The sequence below is a fragment of the Schistocerca gregaria genome, chromosome 1, assembly GCF_023897955.1.
Source record: "Schistocerca gregaria isolate iqSchGreg1 chromosome 1, iqSchGreg1.2, whole genome shotgun sequence".
Taxonomy (NCBI): Eukaryota; Metazoa; Arthropoda; class Insecta; order Orthoptera; family Acrididae; genus Schistocerca; species Schistocerca gregaria.
The window spans coordinates 907,451,166-907,474,964 of record NC_064920.1 but is presented as its reverse complement, the minus strand read 5'-3'; the positions used below and the strand labels follow the sequence as shown (position 1 = coordinate 907,474,964).

The window sequence follows — 23,799 nt, the reverse complement described above, 5'->3', positions numbered from 1 at the left end:
GACGACCAGCGACCTAGTGTAGCAAAAAATGTGATTCACCCGAAGACCCGACACGTTTCCATTGATCGACGGCCAAATCCCTATGGTCACGTGTCCTCTATAATCGTAGTTCACGATTCGTTGTGTCAGCTTGCGAATACGTAGGAGTGGTCAGCTGCGGAGTTCCATGTTGTTTTCAACAATGCACGATGAATGGTGTGCTCCAAAACATTTGTGCGTGCACCAGCGTTCATTTCGACAGAGATGCCACAGATCATCGTTTATTCTACTTTTCAGAGCAGATAAGCCTCCGAACCCCACGTTGTGTGAAGAGTCATGGACGTCCAGCCATTTAGCGCCTAGAAGTAGTTTCACTATCCTTCTACCTCCTTCCGTAGATGCTGACGCCGGTAGCACGTTCATAGACTTTGTGTGATAATAATCTGCTCTTTGTCAAAGTCCTTACCGCAATGGGCTTCCCCATTTGCAGCCTATGTCCTCGCTAGGGTCATCCCCCTACCGTGTCTGCTCCGCTTCGATACTGTTGTTACCACGTCATGTGTCCGCAACGCCACTGAGCGGCCTCCAACTTCGAGGTGGGCAGTGGTCATAATGTTTGGCTTACCAGTGTAGTTAAAGAAAGACACTGTAGTGACATGTACAACGAGTATGTGTAGCACACAGAAACACTAGCAGCTCCCACATAACATCACAGGAGAGAGTTGATTTTAAACTGTACTTTTAGTTTTTCTACGCAATCATCAGTACGTCACCTTCATTCAGTAATTGCACTAGCCTAGACGTTGCGCCCCCTATTATTTACAGATAAAATTTTTATGATATGAAATGCTGTATTTAATAAAATGCCAGAGTGAACCTGAGGCGTGACATTAATTTTTGAGAGTAGTTGCAAAATGTTCATGAATTGTGGGAATATAGTTACCCGTTGTATGATGTATAGAATTTCTGATACTTAAACATACATAGTTGAACCAAAAATTTCCCAAATTAGTAATGTCAGTGACTCTATTATTAACGAAAATAATTAAGCCGTAGCTTCTACAGGAGACGATATTTACATTGGATAAATTAGAAACATTAGAATAATATGAAAATCCTGGCTTTCACATTCGGCTCTTCTTTTTAATGGTGAGCTACGATTCTGGTATAATTCTCATATATAGTGGGTTCACCAGTACGATGTATTTCGAAGGTAGTAGCTCAGTTAGTAAAATATTCTGCCATATATTACGATACTTATAATTCCAATAAAATGTTGTCACTTGGTTGCAGTTTCTTCTTCAGTAGATGGCATCTCTTTTGTCGTTACTGAATAGTGGTGCATCACGTTCTTCGAGAGCTGTACGAGAAGCTCTGGTGATACGTTCAGAGAATTTGCATTAGCTTATTGTGAGGCGTTCATCTTCACAACAGCACGTATACTCACGAGGTGCTGACTATGGTGATAACGCTGCGTGCTATGATCTCTAGGGAGAGTGAGTGTTGTTGAGCTGTTGTCATTCCTAGCTCCCCAACCTCCGCCCACGACTCACGAAAATTCGGTCGGAACTGGTGCAAAGCACGCCCATGTCGCTCAATGGCAGCACAGACGTTCTCAGCAGGCTTCAAATCAGGTGACCTGGGAGACCGCGCAAGCAGCGCCATGTCTCTTGCAAAATTCGGCAAACGCCTCAGGACTGGTGGCGTGCTGCACTGTCTTGCTGGAGGTGCATGTCGCCTGCGTGCCGCCGTAGACGAACAAACGGATGCCCATCACCGAACAATAGGTCCCTGTGTCGTCGCCGACAAGAGACGGTCTAACGTATACCAGGGGCTCCATTTCATGCCTTTCAAACACCCACCTTCTCAGACTACTTCTACCACCTGCCAGAAAGATGTCATATTGACAAGAGGGTACCATCATCTTATATGGTGTTCGACAAATCTCTCACCTGACGTGGAAGTGCGCCAACATGTACAGAACTCTACATCTACATTTGCGTTTACATAATCCACAAACAACTGTGAGTGCGTGGCAGAGGATACCTTGTAAGGTGTCACAAGTCTTGATTTCTTCCCATTGCATTCACTTATGGATCACTGGAAGAATGGCTGCTTAAAGGACTCTGTGAGTGCTGTAATTATTCCAGCCTTGTCTTCACGGTCCTTACAGGAGCCCTAGGTAGTACACTGAAGAACATCTCTTGATTATTCACTTGTTATTGCTTCTTCAAACTTCGCAAGTAGACTTTCGTGGAATGCTTGGTATCTACCATTAAGAGTCTGCCAATTCAGGTTTTTCAACGTTTTCATGAACCTGTCCCGTGAGTCAAACAAACCTTTGACTATTTGTGCTGTCCTTCTTTGTATACGACCAATATTCAATGTCAGTCCTATTAGATATGGGTCCCATACACTAGATCAATATTCTAGAATAAGACGCACAAGTGATTTGTAAGTTGTCTTTCCTCATTTACTAACCCCATACATCACCAGTCAGTCGATGTTTACTATCTACTTTACCTGCTACTGGACCTACTGTATGTGATCATCCCATTTCATTTCCCTACAAATTCTTACATTCATGTTTTTGTACAGAATAGCTGATTCCAATTGTGACTCAGTAGTGTTTTAATTATAGGATACTTATTTTCAGCAGTTTGTGAAGCGTACAGTTTTACGTTTCGCATCATACATTGACAGGAAAAAAATCGTGCCATCAAGATGGAATTGTGGGGTGTTTCCACATCTAAAAGATGGTGATTATTCAAATTTCGCTCCAGTCACAAAGATTGGCGCTAGTAGCGCCACTATGAGTATGCAAACCAGGTTTATTTTAAATACACGCTGTAACGGCCGTGAGAGTTAGTTACCTTTGAGACTGGACGTAGTAAACTTATGTTAGTCAATAATGCCTTTAAGGCGACAAAGATGCCATTATCAACACGTCACTGAGTTTGAAAGAGATAGTGTAGTAGGACTACGAGAAACTGTATGTTCCTTCTGCGGTGTTGCACAAAGACTTGGTAGACATGTAGTCACTGTACATGGCTGCTGGCAGCGGTGGTTACGAGGATGTACAGTCGCAAGAAGACCGGGCTCCGGACGGCCACGTGGCAGCACCTTGAAGGAAGACCTTCGTGTTCTGCGTATGGCTCTGGCGGATTATACTGCGTCTGCAGCAGCAATTTGAGCAGCAGTTGGCACCATAGCGACACAAAGAACTCTTGCAAATCGGTTTCTTCAAGGACAGCTCCGAGCCAGATGCCCCGCAGCGTTCATTCCAGTGATCAGAAACCACCGCCATTTGGGACTTCTGAGGTATCAAGCGAGAGGTAATTGGAAGGCAGGGTGGAGGTCCTTTCTGATGAAAGGTGGTTCTGCCTCGATGATAGTGACAGTTGTGTGCTGGTTAGGAGGAGGCCTGTTAAGGGCCTGTGACCAAACTTCATCTACATCTACATCTACATCTACGTCCATACTCCGCAAGCCACCTGACGGTGTGTGGCGGAGGGTACCTTGAGTACCTCCAGCGGTTCTCCCTTGTATTCCAGTCTCGCATTGTTCGTGGAAAGAAAGATTGTCGGTATGCTTCTGTGTGGGCTCTAACCTCTCTGATTTCATCCACATGGTCTCTTCTACATCTACATCTACATCCATACTCCGCAGACCACCTGACGGTGTGTGGCGGAGGGTACCCCGAGTACCTCTATCGGTTCTCCCTTCTATTCCAGTCTCGTATTGTACGTGGAAAGAAGGATTGTCGGTATGCTTCTGTGTGGGCTCTAATCTCTCTGATTTTATCCTCATGGTCTCTTCGCGAAATATACGTAGGAGGGAGCACTATACTGCTTGACTCTTCGGTGAAGGTATGTTCTCGAAACTTTAACAAAAGCCCGTACCGAGCTACTGAGCGTCTCTCCTGCAGAGTCTTCCACTGGAGTTTATCTATCATCTCCGTAACGCTTTCGCAATTACTAAATGATCCTGTAACGAAGCGCGCTGCTCTCCGTTGGATCTTCTCTATCTCTTCTATCAACCCTACCTGATGCGGATCCCACACTGCTGAGCAGTATTCAAGCATTGGGCGAACAAGCGTACTGTAACCTACTTCCTTTGTTGTCATATTGCATTTCCTTAGGATTCTTCCAATGAATCTCAGTCTGGCATCTGCTTTACCGACCATCAACTTTATATGATCGTTCCATTTTAAATCACTCCTAATGAGTACTCCCAGATAATTTATGGAATTAACTGCTTCCAGTTGCTGACCTGCTATTTTGTAGCTAAATGATAAGGGACCTATCTTTCTATGTATTCGCATCACATTACACTTGTCTACATTGAGATTCAATTGCCATTCCGTGCACCATGCGTCAATTCGCTGCAGATCCTCCTGCATTTCAGTACAATTTTCCATTGTTGCAACCTCTCGATACACCACAGCATCATCTGCAAAAAGCCTCAGTGAACTTCCGATGTCATCCACCAGGTCATTTATGTATATTGTGAATAGCAAAGGTCCTATGACACTCCCCTGCGGCACACCTGAAATCACTCTTACTTCGGAAGACTTCTCTCCATTGAGAATGACATGCTGCGTTCTGTTATCTAGGAACTCCTCAATCCAATCACACAATTGATCTGATAGTCCGTATGCTCTTACTTTGTTCATTAAACGACTGTGGGGAACTGTGTCAAACGCCTTGCGGAAGTCAAGAAACACGGCATCTACCTGTGAACCCGTGTCTAAGGCCCTCTGAGTCTCGTGGACGAATAGCGCGAGCTGTGTTTCACACGACCGTCTTTTTCGAAACCCATGCTGGTTCCTACAGAGTAGATTTCTAGTCTCCAGAAAAGACATTATACTCGAACATAATACGTGTTCCAAAATTCTACAACGGATCGACGTTAGAGATATAGGTCTATAGTTCTGCACATCTGTTCGACGTCCCTTCTTGAAAACGGGGATGACTTGTGCCCTTTTCCAATCCTTTGGAACGCTTCGCTCTTCTAGAGACCTACGGTACACCGCTGCAAGAAGGGGGGCAAGTTCCTTCGCGTACTCTGTGTAAAATCGAACTGGTATTCCATCAGGACCAGCGGCCTTTCCTCTTTTGAGCGATTTTAATTGTCTCTCTATCCCTCTGTCGTCTACTTCGATATCTACCATTTTGTCAACTGTGCGACAATCTAGAGAAGGAAGCACAGTGCAGTCTTCCTCTGTGAAACAGCTTTGGAAGAAGACATTTAGTAATTCGGCCTTTAGTCTGTCATCCTCTGTTTCAGTACCATTTTGGCCACAGAGTGTCTGGACATTTTGTTTTGATCCACCTACCGCTTTGACATAGGACCAAAATTTCTTAGGATTTTCTGCCAAGTCAGTACATAGAACTTTACTTTCGAATTCATTGAGAGCCTCTCGCACTATCTGGGTGCTAGACATACAGAACCAACACCACTAGTTATGGTCTGAGGTGAGATTTTGTATGAGAGCAGGAGCACTCTCGTGGTTACCCCATGTGCCCTGACAGCAAATAGTTTAGTGATTCGACCTGTTAAGCTGGCATTCACAAACAGCATTCCAGGGGGTGTTTTCCAACAGGATAACACTCGCCCACAAGCCACTGTTGTAGCCCAACAAGCTCTACAGTGTGTCGACATGTTGCCTTGACCTGCTTAATCTCCAGACCTGTCTCCAATCGAGCGCATATGGAGATCACCGAACGTCACCTCCAGAGTCATCCACAACCAGCATTAAACGTTACTGTATTTACCGACTAAGTGCATCAGGCATAGAACTCCGTCCCACAAACTGACTTTCGGCACCTGTACAACTCAAAGCATGCACTTTTGTCTGTTTACATTCTACATTCTGATGGTTTCATCGCTTAGTATTGTGCCAGCATTTCAAATTTTCAGTGACTTTTTCTCGAGCTTACATTAACCTGTAATCTTGTAATGTTAGTCACTTAAATATATAACCTAGACTAATGCATTACTGACATTTCGTTATTCTACATAAATTATTTTTTTGGTGTAGCAATTTATTTCCGTCAGTGTATGAAACCAGTTACCAATCTTAGCATCACTTTGATATTTTTTCAAGATGTCATTGGATATTTGCAAAGTTGTTTTTTAGATAGTAATCCATTAGAGATGAGTGCATCATCTATAAAATGTCTGTCCTGGTAACTATTGCCCACGTTTCGAAGCTTGAATTGGGAATGGATGGGTAAGGAAATCGGCTGAGTATAGAAAAATGGTTCAAATGGCTCTGAGCACTATGGGACTTAACATCATCAGTCCCCTATAACTTAGAACTACTTAAACCTAACTAACCTAAGGACAGCACACAACACCCAGCCATCACAAGGCAGAGAAAATCCCTGACCCCGCCGGGAATCGAACCCGGGAAGCCGGGCGTCGGAAGCGAGAACGCTACCGCACGACCACGAGATGCGGGCGGCTGAGTATAGAGACGATGCCACTGGACACTCGAAGGACTTCTCGACTGCCGAACAATAAGTATTGGTATACGCCTGTGACAGGGCACGAGTATGCCGGAAACAAAAATGCGATGCATTGCCCTAGCCAACATGTAACAGTTTATGAAGTTTGTAGAGGTATTCTCGTGTGGAGGAAGTTTACATGGGATTGGCAGAAGTCCGTGACAGGTCTCTTGTCGGCGAACAGCTCAGAAATCTGCTGGCCCGAGAATTCATGCTCCTACAGCACCTTACTGGCTACCTGTACCTTCAGCAACACAGTGCACCACCTCATCTCTGCGGAGTAATGAGAAACAACGATGAAGCACTCTTGTTGGCATGACGGTGCCCGGGTCCCTCACGTCACCTTCCCTTAATCCTATAGGGACACCATAGACCAAAACAATAGCCGTGAGTTACGGACGACGGTTTAGCTCTAATGAATCAGGGTGGCCGTCCAGCGGTTTTGGTGTTCCGTGCAGACCATGGCATGACGCATTTCTGTCGACATCATCGCGGAAAGAGGCCATATTTGCCGCTCTAATTGGATCATTCATGAGTTACTAACTTCCTGACTTGTCACATAAAGTTTTTAGGGTACTATTTAAGCCTGAAAACGACTCAATGTCAGGACATGCGGCGTTCACTTGTAAACTTAAGTGTATCTGCAGGTAGCAACAGCTCCGACCGTAGCCGACTTGCGATTTAGCACAATATGAAGTAATATCTCGGGCCCTCTTTTCAAAGTACGTATCACTCTTCATGGCCGCTTTCAACACCGAAAATGTGTTTATTGTTCGCATCCAATGCTGAAACTGAAGCGATAACATGTATCCGAATGCCACGAGATGAGAGTGAGTGACAAAGTAACTTTTTTATTATGACAATTGGATCGTGCTGAAGTAAACGGATCTTAGTGTTATCATACGCCTACTTAAGTACAGAACAAAGTGTAAATGAAAGCTAGCTCGGTTTTGTGCGACAAGGACATACAAAAACGGAAAAGCGGATTTGCGGACTAGCAGGGAAAACGAGAGAACCTTGTGAAATGAGGCGGAGCCGATCTATCGAATTCAAAAAGCACGGAAGGTCCAGCGACATAGTTCGAAGATTGCAAGAAAATTTGTAGAGTGTTCTATATTTTATTTTGAAGCACTATAAAAATTAAAACAGTAATATAAAAATTTCTTCGTTAATTGATTATATCACAGGATTAACTTGTCACGATATGTCACAGCGCGTCAAGAGATGTTTTCCTGGCAGTAGCTCACTGATCAGTAAGTGTTCGACAATGCAACGTCACTTCTCAGACTTGTCTGACGCCGCATCTTGCAACAGTATCCCACGTAACTTTCTGAAAATTTCCAACAGTTGCTTTGATGAAATACTGACCGACTTACACAACATTATTCTGAGACAAACCCGAGATGCGTATTTTAAAGATTAGATAGTGGTTCGCAGAGAGCCCATCCGATAGCGATTACCTGATAATCAGGAAAACAGGATTACCTGTAAAATAAAAAAAGTGGAGTCTGAGGCGAGTGAGGATGTATTCTTCACAATCGCGTGTTAAATTGTCACATTAGGGAAGAGCAGTGAACAAGCTTTTCTGTAAACGTGCACCGCCGCTCATTCATTTGTTCAACTACAGTTGTTTAAGTGAACTGAAGAAAGCAACTACGAAATACACACAGAGATAACTCTTTGAAAAGAATTTTGAGACTGACTACATGCATCATATGCGAAGCAAACAGTTTCAAGTATAGACTTAACCTACAGTTACTTCCATCCAAAAAAAGTCAATGGTTCAAATATATTTAACAATAAGTTGCGTATCTGCCTTTTTGCCCTGTTGCCGAGTCATTACACACAAATATAATAAATGTGGATATACTATTTCAATAAAAACTAGTTACTGCGATTACATCTTCTTTTCTCCTTAGTGTAGACTACGTGACAAAACTGTGTGATGGAGCAGGACTCGAACTCTAATACCTGATTTACGCACGTTATGAGCTAACACTGTGCACCTTCCCAGAATGCCTCACAGATTGACTCACACATTAAACTCGCCTTTCGTTTCCATTTGTATCTTTTCTTCCTCAAAGGATACTAGTCTCAATGCATCTTGAGAGATAGAGCCTCCATGGAGTTTGGAAGATGTGTAGAGGAATTGGTGACGAGAACTCATGGAATATTTCTCAAATGGCGAAATTTATAGCACATTGACTTTGGAAATGAGGTGTCAAAATCAAGTGCCATCCAAGCGTGCAATTATTTTAGATCGTTGCAAATTTTTGAACTACTATTTTATAATGGAAAACCCACACCAGAATTGATTGGAATACACTGTAGAACAAAGGTGAACTTTACGTTATGAGGAGCACTAGACATATAAACTACGTGGTGTTGATCTCATCAAACGCTGCTCTACTTTTCTTGGTTTAATTGGGAACTAGTATAAAAGAATACATGAAGACTGGAACTAAATTTTGTGAAGACAATGGAAGTCAGTACATGAGGCTGAATATCGGAATGTTTTCAAATATGCGGAGATACACACTCAAGAACAACTGAACTGGAGAAACTTAGTAATATAGTTCTAATGCTGACGACGTAACATGTAATGAACGTCACAAGCCCACGGAAAGCCTAGAGGGCCATGTTGATCCATGACTACTCAACCGCCACTTACAGCTGTAGAAGATTTCTCGGTGTAGCATACAAGGTGCGAGCGTCAGACTTGCTGGCGTCTCACAATTGCTCAGAAGGACTGAGCGTGATCTGAGAGGTTTCATAAGCACCCTCTTTTGCATTTACAAACAACACTGAGAGTATTTGGAAGTGGGGCAGTGGGGAAATGTCTCGCCCAAGGCGCTGATCACCTGCAAGGTGCTACAGATGAACAAACGGCCACTCTTCATCTGGTTGTAGAGTCCTGCATTGTCGAGGGTAAAAGATGAAATCTGGTGTATTCAAGGCTCCATTTCATTAAATGTAAAAGTCTCCCTCACGAGAATAATCCATGGCCAAACTTAAGGGACCCTGTTGCATCGTCTTATGTCGTTCTTACGCGCTCATATCCTGTTATCAACGTATATAAGAGAGTAGCTCGACTCACCGTTTGAGAAGACCTTCGTCCATCTCTCTAGAACCCACCTGAGGCGTTCCTGTGTCCATATTATCTATTGTGCCCTGCGAGAAAAAGTAACACTATATTGTCAATAATGTTGAACACCGCGATTCGTGTTTTATGTACTCTGAACTTATGGGCACATGTCACGATACGAAGAACACCTCCAAATCATCACAGAAACATCTCTGGCCTGAGCTACAAACTTAACACATTGCATCTTAACCCTCCGCTGAGCACATTGGAAAAGTTACATGACTTGGCACTTGGGATCTTTCAAAACCCCAGTTCATTTGACTGGAGAACTTTATCTGTTGTTGGCCTTCGACATTATTTTCTTGTCGTAACATCAAATTGTTATATTCCACACTGTTTTTATTATTAGTCGATCATATATATCTAATGAAAATTTGTTTTTATATTGTACGGCAGAAAATACATCATTATATAATTTGCGCATATTTTTATATTGTTTTTTATTATAATAATATTTTTTACAGTTTACGTTCTTACATATTAAACGTTATCAGGACATACCGTTTTATTTTACCTTTTTGAAAACAACTGATATATTTTATTTATCAGTTTTTGCTATATCTACAAAGGTCGTAACAAAAATGAAAAGAAAATGAAAACTTCAGTACAATGAAATACCTGTTCTAATTATACTATGACAGAAATGGCCATGTCACCACCACACACTTCCCCATTTTTATCACATTCTGGCTGGACATTATTTCTGGGGTAATCAGGAGCTTTAGGGCTTCTTTTATTGAACTAGGGGTACCACTTTAGGATCAGGTTTACCAAGAATTATATTATGAGAGGAAGTTTGACAGTTAGTTGGAAGCTCTTTGTACCAAATCATTCCATCTTTTCCGATGAATAATCTTTCATAGCGTTGTCATTATTTACCGTTACCACATCTTCACTGTGAATGACGTCAACTTCATCTTCCTCTTTATGTTCCATTACATCACTGCCTTCCTTCTCTTCACAATCTGAGGTCAAGTATTTATCATCATTCAGCTCATAAATACTTTCAATATCAACATTAGCATCATCTCACTTCTGAAGAAGAATCTTATCAGCTTGTTGAGCCCGAACAAGTCTTCCATCAATCCTAAACAAAAAAGTAAGCCTATATTTAACTTCTAACCTAAATTGTAATAAAATGGTTTTTTCTACAGTTTTCATATTTTTGACTTACGTTATAATGAAAGATGACCTCGGTTTGAGGAAGGCCGGCGCGTACCAGATTCCGTGTCAATGTGGCAAGTCGTATATTGGTCAGACGATGCGTACCGTCCAGAATCGATGCCGTGAACACCAGAGGCACACTCGACTGATGTACCCGAGCAAGTCGGCGGTCGCTGAACATTGTTTGTCGGAAAATCACGCTATGGAGTACGAACGCACGAGGATTCTGGTACAGACGTCGAGATACTGGGACAGCGTTGTTAGAGAGGCCATCGAAATTCGCACCAATGACGACCTCATAAACCGTGACTGTGGCTATAATCTTAGCAAGGCTTGGGAACCAGCGATTGGGTTAATCAAGAGTAATTCGAGCAAACGTATAGTTGTGACGACCACGGCAGACAGAGCCATCACAGCGACGTCACCTCAGACACCGTCGCAATCTGTTCCACCGCGCGACCGTGGCGCGTGGCGCGGACGGCGGAGTGGGCGCGCCGCGGGCGGAGGGTATTTCAATCGGCCGCCGCCGCGACCGAACCCAGTTCCCCCTGAGCAGCCATAGCGTACGGATCTCCGTGCCGGCACATTCACAGGAGCTCAGTCCGTCAGTTCACCTGATGATGGCGACATGTTCGATCGCCGAAGTATTGTGCCTGTTGGATACTATAGACCGGCAGTACAGCCGTGGATATTTTGATTAACATCTTACATGTATGCAAAACTGTAAGATCTGAAAAGAAAAACTGTGCTTACCTAATGCAACCAGCCATCATCCACTTCCCTCGCATCAACAATGCTGTCTGAAGCTTACAACTGAGTAATCTTCATTGTGGGTCTTTGAAGACCCCCAAGTGCCCATTTTAGTTGATTCCTAAACTACGTCATCATAAATTAAATAAATAGTTAACTAATGGTATTTATGCATAGTAGTCATTTACATCATAACTACGAGAGAGATGTCAGGGACCATGAACATTGCAGGTCCAGTAAATAATGAAGTGCAAGAAGTGTAAGCGGTATGGGGCCTCAAATGACCCCCACGTGCCCAATGGAGGGTTAAACGCCTCCATGTGCAGTCGGCTTACTCGAAACATAAAAAGAAGCAAAATCGTGACGTATCGGACCACAGCACACGTCTCCAGTCGGTTACTGTTCAGTTTCTGTGATATATGGTTCACCTACATTCACTGAACACAGCAATCCCTGACGGGTTTGAAAACAGTTGTCACTGACGAGGCGTGACACTTGCTCCTATTCATTGGTGATAATGGTGTAGGTACAGCCAATATTTACACCCTGTTACACGCTTTTATTTCGTGTAAACACATGGAACGATATGCGTTGATACATCAACAATACAGGGAACTTCGTTCGCACTGTGGTCATGGGTGCATCCAGAGACGATAGCTCTTTTCTGCCACTATGCCACGTCTCTACGTCGATCCATCTCACTGCGTTCGATTCAAATGGTTCAAATGGCTCTGAGCACTATGGGACTTAACATCTGTGGTCATCAGTCCCCTAAAACTTAGAACTACTTAAACCTAACTAACCTAAGGACATCACACACATCCATGCCTGAGGCAGGATTCGAACCTGCGAACGTAGCAGCAGAGTACAGGGCAGGCGATCTAAGATGTGTTTGAGTGAAGTTGTTAAGAACGTGACTGAAGTGAGTCGCCGTGTGCTATGTGCAGCTGCAGTGCTGCGCCGCGGTGGGCCCCGGGGACTACCGCGCGGTGGACCCGACGCGGCTGCCCACGTCGTGCTGCGTGCCGGCCGGCCCGCACCAGGGACACTGCGAGGCGGTGTTCCAGCGCGGGTGCGCACAGCCGCTGGCCGACGCCCTGGGGGGCCTCGCTGCCACCTCCGCCGCCGTCGCGGGCGCCGCCGCTGCCGCCACGGTCAGTCTGCAGAGTGCCCGTTTACCCTGCAGCGCAGCCTCATTTTGTTTGTCGTGCATAAAAGCATGCGCTCTGAACAACCATCTTCTCTCTCTACTCGCTCGCTCAGTTCCATCCGTGCCAGTAGGAATACAAATTACTTTCTGGACCAAAATTGACCTTGAACGTGGTCATTAACCTTCAAGGTAATCACGTGATCGTCACATGATCATGGAGATCGTGCGTGACGTCATCAGTGATCTTGAATTCATGACATCATTCAACAGAATCAACCAATCAATAGCTGGAAATGAAAAACGCCCCCTCCCCCACTCCCCTCCAGTTTCTGCCCTCCCTCTCTATCTCCAGCCAATCACAGTGCATTATTAAACATCCAAGATGGCGGACATAGCCCAAATGCACTAACAGAAAATTAAATCTCCCTCTTCCGCTCCCCCATACTCCTATCACCAATTAATCTTAGCACATTATTAATAATTCATGTTGGTGGAAATACCTCAATTATCTTAATGGTAAATTTAAAATCCTATTGCCTCATCTTTCCAACCAACCAGAGAGTAATACTAAGGCGATGTGTAAAAAAAAATGTCAAATTACATTAAACATACACTTCCCCCTCCCTCTCTTCAATCAAACATAGTGTAGTATTAGAAATAGCGCTCACTGACAGATGAAGCATATTATGCTAATTTCTAGATAAAAATACAGTCGTCAAATTAATGACTAAAACGTAACAGTCAGTTCTGAAGAAAGTATTCCAGTGCTATTTCCATGTGTAAATAGTTACAAATAACATGATGAACTGACAGTTGACATCAGAAGTTAGACCTAACGTATTGATGCCGTAAAAATAATCTGACCAGCGTTATACCTGCACAAAACACATATTAGTTAAAATACAACACAAAGCAGACAAGCACACAAGCAAATTGTCAGTCTGAATATAGTTAATGGTGCCTATTCTTGATGAAAGTCACAATACACCCTCAGATTAATTATTTCATCATTTATATTGTTCTCAAGCACAATTTTAAGATGGACGAAGATAATGTATCACTCGAAAAATGTAATAGTTGACAATTACTGCTATTATTACAGATGCGTCAGACCCACTGGAGATTATGTACAATAACAACTTTCTACTCAATTTGCAATTAGAACTCTAGTGCCAAGGCTCTTTACACCGTTTATAGACTTCCTTTCCTGTAATCAACTATTACCCATTAGACTGTTACAGACACGCTGTCTGCATTCCCTCGCTGTACTGCTCGCCTAATGCTGCTACCTCTGCTGATAGACGGCATTCTGGACGCTATGAAATAATTATCTTTCAATTTCAAGAAAACTATTAGGTAAAGAAATTGTTTTTTCCAATCTTAAAGTGTGATACTTTCGCTCGTTAACAGACTACATTTCTGTCCCTTATTCCTAAAAGTTACTGTGCTGTATAAAGTCAAGTTAAGCATAGCATGAGGTGATAAAGAATGTGCAGAGGTGAAAATCCACTGTGTCGACTTCGCATATGATTGATTTTAGTGTACGTATGAAATGCAGATAAGGTATCGAAATATTGTTTAAAAGTGAGAATAGAATTTTCTTCTCAACATATTGGTTATCTTATCCATCCGGTAGAGAGTCGCATGCGATGTGTTTAGTTCTGTCCATGTGGGCCTGCCAGTTGCTATGAAATACCTATCATTCAATTTTAGGGAAACTATTTGGTGAAAAAGAGTATCACCATCTGATATCATCACTCTATACATGACTGACTTTATTTTCGTTGCTCATCAAGGATACTGAGCTGCATTCAATTAAGTAAAGCATTGCACGAAATTGTAAACATTTTGCAGAGATAAAAACGCATTGTGTAGACTTTTCGTATGACTGAGTTTAGCTCATACGTTACTGTGTATGAAACGTGGAAAAGATGTCGAGATTTTATTTAAAATTGATAACAGAACGATATCTCGTTGCGTTCTCGAGATATTGGTTTTTATATGCGGTGGATGGACACACACAGTGTGCCCAATTCCATCACATGCGAACCGGGAATTATGTAAGTACACGAAACATTTTTATTCGCCGAGATACGGAAGTAACACAACTGCAGCAGTGAGAGCATCGGCAGAACGAGACATGTAAACAAGTGAATAGCGCTTAAGGAAAACCCAAAGGCTCTGTTTAAATCGTCCTCTGCACCTGGGGAGTGGAGGAGCGAGACAAATTAACTCGTCCACAGTAGTCAATGTATTAAATAACACCATCATGTAATAAAAATACGTGATACACACAACATACCCAAAAGGCAAACAAATATTTGCAGGGAAGGAAAAAGATGATCGGTTTTAGGATGGAATAAAGTATTTTACTCTGATGTATAACTGAAACTGGACAACAACGTTCTTTGTTTATTCTAGTGGTGGGCAGGAAATCGTTTATCTGTTAGAAATCACAGTGATTGATAAGTCACAGATATCACAGTAACAACTTTACAAAATCTAACTCGATTTCAGTCACAGTTAGCAGTCGCAAGTAACATTTCACAATAAACGCCGCGAGCCCTCTGTTGGCCGAATTCCATACTGCTTTCTGCGATTTCACTGACAAATCGCAACTGAGTCGCAAGTAGCAACTAAAAAGCGCAGTTAACAGTGTCATATGTTGGCCAAAGTTCGTACTACTCTCATCTCTGTGACACGGTATCGAGTCTAACTGCGATTTCTGTGACAAGTCGCAACTAAGAGTCACAAGTAGCAACTAAAAAGCGCAGTTAACATTCTTTTTCTAGTGCCATCTGTTGAACGACGTACGTACTTCGTTATAAGAGCATTGTGCCTCACGAAATCCGTGTGCTGTGTGTGTATATGAAGGACTTATTTCATTAGTGGTACAAGTCCATTTTTGTTCATTTTGAGATACGGAGTCCTAAAGTTAAATGAGCGCTGAAAAATCTACAGTTGAGATACCAGAAATATTCAAGCATATGGCTTCTTGCTAGAAATGAACCTATATTAATGTTTGTTTGGATCATTAATTTCAGAAGCATTATAGACAGAAAAGTGGAGGTAATGGACTTGTACCACTATTGAAATAAGCCCTTCACATATGACGACATGCACATTCAGCATCAGTTATGATTGGTCAAACACAGCTGTGACTCTGAACGTATTATATTAATAAGAAGCAACATTGCCTTTTTCTCCTGAAAATATCAAGTAACGTAACAAATATGATTCTGCTTCCAATATGACAATTTTGGTTAATACTCCACATGTCTACAGGACTTTGCAATGTTAACACAGCAGAACTCAGACATCTGTATAAGTGTAGTGCAATGAAAACAGCATTATTGAGTCATATGAATGCCTCACTTTTATTCCGGCACAGTTCAAGACTCGAGATAAAAGTTTTGCCTCTGGTGTTCTACATGGCAACTTCACACACACACGAACTTTTTGCCGACACTACAACCACCTACATAAGTAAGCTTTTTCTGTGTTACTTTCAAGTACTGCACTTCTACATCTACATCTACATCCATACTCCGCAAGCCACCAGACGGGGTGTGGCGGAGGGTACCCTGAGTACCTCTATCGGTTCTCCCTTCTATTCCAGTCTCGTATTGTACGTGGAAAGAAGGATTGTCGGTATGCTTCTGTGTGGGCTCTAATCTCTCTGATTTTATCCTCATGGTCTCTTCACGAGATATACGTATGAGGGAGCAATATACTGCTTGACTCTTCGGGGAAGGTATGTTCTCGAAACTTTAACAAAAGCCCGTACCGAGCTACTGAGCGTCTCTCCTGCAGAGTCTTCCACTGGAGTTTATCTATCATCTCCGTAACGCTTTCGCGATTACTAAATGATCCTGTAACGAAGCGCGCTGCTCTCCGTTGGATCTTCTCTATCTCTTCTATCAACCCTATCTGGTGCGGATCCCACACTGCTGAGCAGTATTCAAGCAGTGGGCGAACAAGCGTACTGTAACCTACTTCCTTTGTTGTCCGATTGCATTTCCTTAGGATTCTTCCAATGAATCTCAGTCTGGCATCTGCTTTACCGACGATCAACTTTATATGATCATTCCATTTTAAATCACTCCTGATGTGTACTCCCAGATAATTTATGGAATTAACTGCTTCCAGTTGCTGACCTGCTATTTTGTAGCTAAATTATAAGGGACCTATCTTTCTATGTATTCGCATCACATTACACTTGTCTACATTGAGATTCAATTGCCATTCTGTGCATCATGCGTCAATTCGCTGCAGATCCTCGTGCATTTCAGTACAATTTTCCATTGTTGCAACCTCTCGATACACCACAGCATCATCTGCAAAAAGCCGCAGTGAATTTTCGATGTCATCCACCAGGTCATTTATGTATATTGTGAATAGCAAAGGTCCTATGACACTCCCCTGCAGCACACCTGAAATCACTCTTACTTCGGAAGACTTCTCTCCATTGAGAATGACATACTGCGTTCTGTTATCTAGGAACTCCTCAATCCAATCACACAATTGATCTGATAGTCCGTATGCTCTTACTTTGTTCATTAAACGACTGTGGGGAACTGTGTCAAACGCCTTGCGGAAGTCAAGAAACACGGCATCTACCTGTGAACCCGTGTCTAAGGCCCTCTGAGTCTCGTGGACGAATAGCGCGAGCTGTGTTTCACACGACCGTCTTTTTCGAAACCCATGCTGATTCCTACAGAGTAGATTTCTAGTCTCCAGAAAAGACATTATACTCGAACATAATACGTGTTCCAAAATTCTACAACGGATCGACGTTAGAGATATAGGTCTATAGTTCTGCACATCTGTTCGACGTCCCTTCTTGAAAACGGGGATGACTTGTGCCCTTTTCCAATCCTTTGGAACGCTTCGCTCTTCTAGAGACCTACCGTACACCGCTGCAAGAAGGGGGGCAAGTTCCTTCCCGTACTCTGTGTAAAATCGAACTGGTATCCCATCAGGACCAGCGGCCTTTCCTCTTTTGAGCGATTTTAATTGTTTCTCGATCCCTCTGTCGTCTATTTCGATATCTACCATTTTGTCAACTGTGCGACAATCTAGAGAAGGAAGCACAGTGCAGTCTTCCTCTGTGAAACAGCTTTGGAAGAAGACATTTAGTATTTCGGCCTTTAGTCTGTCATCCTCTGTTTCAGTACCATTTTGGTCACAGAGTGTCTGGACATTTTGTTTTGATCCACCTACCACTTTGACATAGGACCAAAATTTCGTAGGATTTTCTGCCAAGGCAGTACATAGGACTTTACTTCCGAATTCATTGAAAGCCTCTCGCATAGCCCTCCTCACACTGCATTTCGCTTAAGCTATTCCTGATTTAACTGGAAGATCTGTACTTCCCATTTTCATATCAACAGCCTCAAAATGCATATTCTATACCTCGGGCTATGTTACAGGTCAGTGTCACATCAAGATTGTGGAGGGGGGGGGGGGGGGGGGTGCTGCGGTGGCATGTGACTGTTTAACTAGTGTCTACCAGTAGATATGTGGCGGAAAATTACGGGTATAAGACGGCTTAAACATGTGGGAAATGAGATTTTCATTATTCAATCACTGTATTTAACATTTATTATTCCTTTAAAACCGCATAACAACTTCAATAAAACACAGTTTAATCACTCATCTCTGCACACTTATTTCACAATTATGTCACTTTTAAACTGCAAATCATCTAAGAGCTGTCCTGAATCTTCACGAGTCTCTCTCAATAGCCTTGATGTGCATAGATACGTACAGCAACCAGTAATCAAGAGTCAGAACTGTGTCTGCAAAATCACAAGGATTATTAAACAATTTTTGCTCTCACTAGTTACAAGCAATATAATTGACAGAGTAGATTGCTAATATTTGCTGTAATGAAAGCCACTCAATGGGGTATATTTCACATTTGCAAGGACGATCTCACTGAAGTAATTAAGTCCATCGAAACACTTAGAAACTAACCTCTCGTATGACCAAAACGGTCTAAAGACGCAGTGGCAATTTCTCCAGATCTGTTGACAATGATATTTTGAATTATCAATTTACTGAGTGACTGAAATTTAGTTCGGGTACCAGTGAACATAACAATATGTTAGAATTCATTTCCTAAACACGAACTATTACGCTACTGTATGGCTACTTACATATTAATTACACTATTAATATTTTCACAGTTGTTTCTTTAATACATAATTAAAGCCAATGGAAGAACAAACGTAAAACTTACTTACCAAAGACAGATTTGTTGAGATGCAATTTTCTGTCTGAGCAGATGTAACTTTTTCATACGGTGGTAAGTCGCAGAAATCGCAGAAGTAGCAGAAGTCACAGAAATCGCAGAAGTCACAGAAATCGCAGAAATCGCAGAAGTCACCAAAATCGCAGAAGTAGCAGAAGTCACAGAAATCGCGGAAGTAGCAGAAATCGCAGAAATAGCAGTGGCGGAGGGATACGCGACATGCTTTCCTTAACTGCGACTCTTAACTGCGACAAATCACAGCTAAGAATAGCAGATACTGAAAAGTAGCATTCACAGAAATCACTGATATCGGAAAATCGCAGTTTAGCCCATCACTAGTTTATACACACTCGCGAGACGACCAATGATGGTAACAGAAAGATGTGACATCTCCAAAAACAATGTCAGAGTTGATGTCTCGAAAGAACAAAGAAAATTATTTTTTTCTTACTGAGTATGACAGGCAACTGATTCTTTAAACATACTTTGGCTTTAGGTGTTTTAACAAGCTGTATACATTTCCTTCATAAGCTTGTGTCAGATCCATTTCCATTCCTTAATATGATTCACAGTGTGCAAAGAGGTATGTTAAAAGTTCCAGCGGTCTTTTATAATCGATAAAACATCAATAACAGCTCGCTTCGCCATTTTCAAATATGCTGTATGTGTGCCTTGTATATATTGCACCCATACGAAACATAAAGAAGTATACTGTTTGGAAAATGATAGACAATTTACAGGATGTCCACCACTTTCCCTAGGTGACCAGCGTTCCCCTTTGTGGCCACTATTTCCTCTTTGGGAAGCCATCATGCCCATACTATGTGGCCACTGTGACCACCATACCCCTTTGAGCTGTCACCATTCCTCCTTCATTTGTCGCCAATCCTGCTAGGTGACCACCATCCCCACTTTTGGTTGCCATCATTACCCCACTACTCTGTCCTCTGGTTGGTCACCATTCCCCTTTGGATGACCACCATTCTCCCACTACTTGACCCGTTTTGGATAGCCACTATCCCCCCTTTAGGTGGCCACCATTCCCCTACTAGCTGGCCATCACTCCCCTATGTACCAACAATATCCTCTTTCGCTGTTCACCATTCCTCTTAGGTGATACCATTCCTCCTCAGGGTGGGTGCCAGTCCCCCTAGGTGGCCACCATTCCTCCTTTGGATAGTCAGCAATCCCCCTAGGTGGCCACTGTTCCTCTACTAGATGGCCATCATTCTTAGGTTACCACCTTTCTCCTCTTTGATTGGTCACCACTCCCCTTTAGGTGGCCACCATTCCCCTACTAGGGGGTCATGATTCCCCCTTGTTGACCATCATTTCACTTTTGGGTTGTCACCAATCCTCCTAGGTGGCCACCATCCCCCCTTTCCATGGCAACCCTTTGTTTGGACACCATTACACTGTAGGTGGTCACCATTACCCTACCAGGTAGTCATAACTCCCCCTGGGTGACCACAATTCCTACTTTGGGTCTTCGCCAAATCTCTTAGGTGGGTCTCATCCTTCTACTAGATGTCCACGATTCTTAGGTGACCACCTTTCTCCTCTTTGGTTGGTCACCATTCCTCTTTAGATGGCCAAAATTCTCCTTAAGTGACCATAATTCTCCCTTGTGGTGGACACCAACCCCGTAGGTGGCCACCATTCCCCCTTTCAGTGGCAATTATTCCTGTGTTTGATGGACACCATTCCCTCTGGGTGGTCACCATTCCCCTACTAGGTAGCTACAACTCCCCCATGAAGAGACCATTTACCAATTTGGGTGTTCGCCAATCCCCATAGATGGCCACCATTCTATTTTTGGACACAAAACCCCCTAGGTGGTCACCATTCCACCTATGGATGGCCACTATTCCTCTTTTATATTGCCATCTTCCCCTCTTTGGGTAGCCACCATACCCCTACAAGATGGTCATCATTCCCCATAGGTGACCTCCATTCTCTCTTTGGGAGGTCACCAGTCCCCTTAGGTGACCGCAATTCCTTCTTTATGTTATCACCAATTCCCCTAGGTAGTCTCCATTCCACTTTTGGATGGCCACTATTATCCCTTGGGATGGTAACCACCCCTTCTGTGGCTAACCACCAATTGCCCTAGGTGGCCACCATTCTCCACTTTGATCAGATGCCATTCTCCTACCAGGTGGCCACCATTCTACATCTACATTTGCATCTAAATCCATATTCGGCAAGCCATCTGACGGTGTGTGTTGGAGGGTACCTTGAGTACCTCTATTTTATTACTTTCTATTCCAGTCTCATATTGTTCGTGGGAAGAAAGGTTGTCGGTATGCCCCTGTGTGGGCTCTAAACTCTCTGATTTTATCCTCATGGTCTCTTTGCAAGATATACGTAGGAGGGAGCAATATTCTGCTTGACTCCTCGGTGAAGGTATGTTCTCGAAACTTCAACAAAAGCCCGTACCGAGCTATTGAGCGTCTTTCCTGCAGAGTCTTCCTCTGGAGTTTCTCTGTCATCTCCGTAACGCTTTCGCGATTATTAAGTGATCCTGTAACGAAGTGCGCTGCTCTCAGTTGGATCTTCTCTATCTCTTCCATCAACCCTATCTGGTACGGATGCCACACCTTAGGATTCTTCCAATGAATCTCAGTCTGGCATCTGCTTTACCGACGATTAATTTTATATGTTCATTCCATTTTAAATCACTCCTAATGAGTACTCCCAGATAATTTATGGAATTAACTGCTTCCAGTTGCTGACCTGCTATTTTGTAGCTAAATGATAAGGGACCTATCTTTCTATGTATTCGCATCACATTACACTTGTCTACATTGAGATTCAATTGCCATTCCGTGCACCATGCGTCAATTCGCTGCAGATCCTCCTGCATTTCAGTACAATTTTCCATTGTTGCAACCTCTCGATACACCACAGCATCATCTGCAAAAAGCCTCAGTGAACTTCCGATGTCATCCACCAGGTCATTTATGTATATTGTGAATAGCAAAGGTCCTATGACACTCCCCTGCGGCACACCTGAAATCACTCTTACTTCGGAAGACTTCTCTCCATTGAGAATGACATGCTGCGTTCTGTTATCTAGGAACTCCTCAATCCAATCACACAATTGGTCTGATAGTCCGTATGCTCTTACTTTGTTCATTAAACGACTGTGGGGAACTGTATCAAACACCTTGCGGAAGTAAAGAAACATGGCATCTACCTGGGAACCCATGTCTATGTCCCTCTGAGTCTCGTGGACGAATAGCACGAGCTGGGTTTCATACGATTGTCTTTTTCGAAACCCATGCTGATTCCTACAGAGTAGATTTCTAGTCTCCAGAAAGTCATTATACTCGAACATAATACGTGTTCCAAAGTTCTACAACTGATCGACTTTAGAGATATAGGTCTATAGTTCTGCACATTTGTTCGACGTACCTTCTTGAAAATGGGGATAACCTGTGCCATTTTCCAATCTTTTGGAACCCTGCTCTTCTAGAGACCTACAGTACACCGCTGCAAGAACGGTGGCAGGTTCCCTCGCGTACTCTGTGTAAAATGGAACTGGTATCCCATCAAGTCCAGCGCCCTTTCCTCTTTTCAGTGATTTTAATTGTTTCTACCCCTCTGTCATCTATTGCGATGTCTACCACTATGTCATCTTTGCGACAATCTAGAGAAGGAATTACAGTGCAGTCTTCCTTTGTGAGACAGCTTTGGAAAATGGCATTTAGTATTTCGGCCTTTAGTCGTCCATCCACTGTTTCAGAACCATTTTAGTCACTGAGTGTCTACACATTTTGCTTTGATCCACCTACCGCTTTGACATAAGACCAAAATTTCTTAGGATTTTCTGCCAAGTCAGTACATAGAACTTTAGTTTTGAATTCGTTGAACGCCTTTCGCATAGCCCTCCTCACACTACATTTCGCTTCATGTAATTTTTGTTTGTCTGCAAGGCTTTGGCTATGTTTATGTTTGCTGTGAAGTTCCCTTTGCTTCCGTGGCAGTTTTCTAACTCGGTTGTTGGACCACGGTGGATCTGATCTTGCTTGGCACTTACTTATCTAATGCATTTTGTACGATGATTTTGAACGTTGTCCATTAAACCTCAACTCTGTCTGCACTTGAGATAAAACTTTTGTGTTGAGCCGTCAAGTACACTGAAATCTTCTTTTTGTTACTTCCTCCCTTTTTTAATATTTCTATTTACAACTGAAATCACCGATGCTGTAACATCTTTATGATCTCTGATTCCTTGTTCTGCGTTAACTGTTTCAAATAGTTCGGATCCGTTTGTCACCAGAAGGTCTAATATGTTATCGCCACGAGTCGGTTCTCTGTTTAACTGCTCAAGGTAGTTTTCAGATAAAGCACTTTAAAAAATTTCAATGGATTCTTTGTCCCTGCCACCCGTTATAAACGTTTGAGTCTCCCAGTCTATATCTGGTAAATTAAAATCTCCACCCAAATCTATAACATGTGCCGGAAATCTACTCTAAATTTTTTCCGAATTTTCCTTCAGGTGTTCTGCCACAACAACTGCTGAACCGAGGGGCCTATAGAGACATCCAATTACCATGTTTCAGCCTGCTTTAACCATGACCTTCACCCAAATTATTTTACATTTCTGATCTCCGTCAATTTCCTCCGATATTATTGCACTTTTAATCGCTATAAAGACGCCGCCCCCTTCACTGTCTAGCCTGTCTCTGCGGTATACATTCCAGTCTGAGTTTAGGATTTCATTACTGTTTACATCTGGCTTCACCCAATTTTCCGTCCCTTGTACTATGTGGGTAGTGTGACCGTTTATTAATGAGAGCAGTTCTGTGACCTTTCAATAGGCGCTCCTGCAGTTTGC

At 42.9% G+C, this 23,799-nt stretch overlaps 1 protein-coding gene across 1 annotated transcript in view; it reads left to right on the top strand.

Moving 5' to 3' along the window:
• LOC126274804 (uncharacterized) overlaps positions 1-23,799 on the top strand; it is a 136,652-nt gene that overhangs the window by 97,156 nt on the left and 15,697 nt on the right. Inside the window, exon 4 of the mRNA XM_049977143.1 lies at positions 12,498-12,704. Coding sequence (XP_049833100.1) covers positions 12,498-12,704 — 207 coding nt within the window. The remainder of the gene's footprint in view (positions 1-12,497; positions 12,705-23,799) is intronic.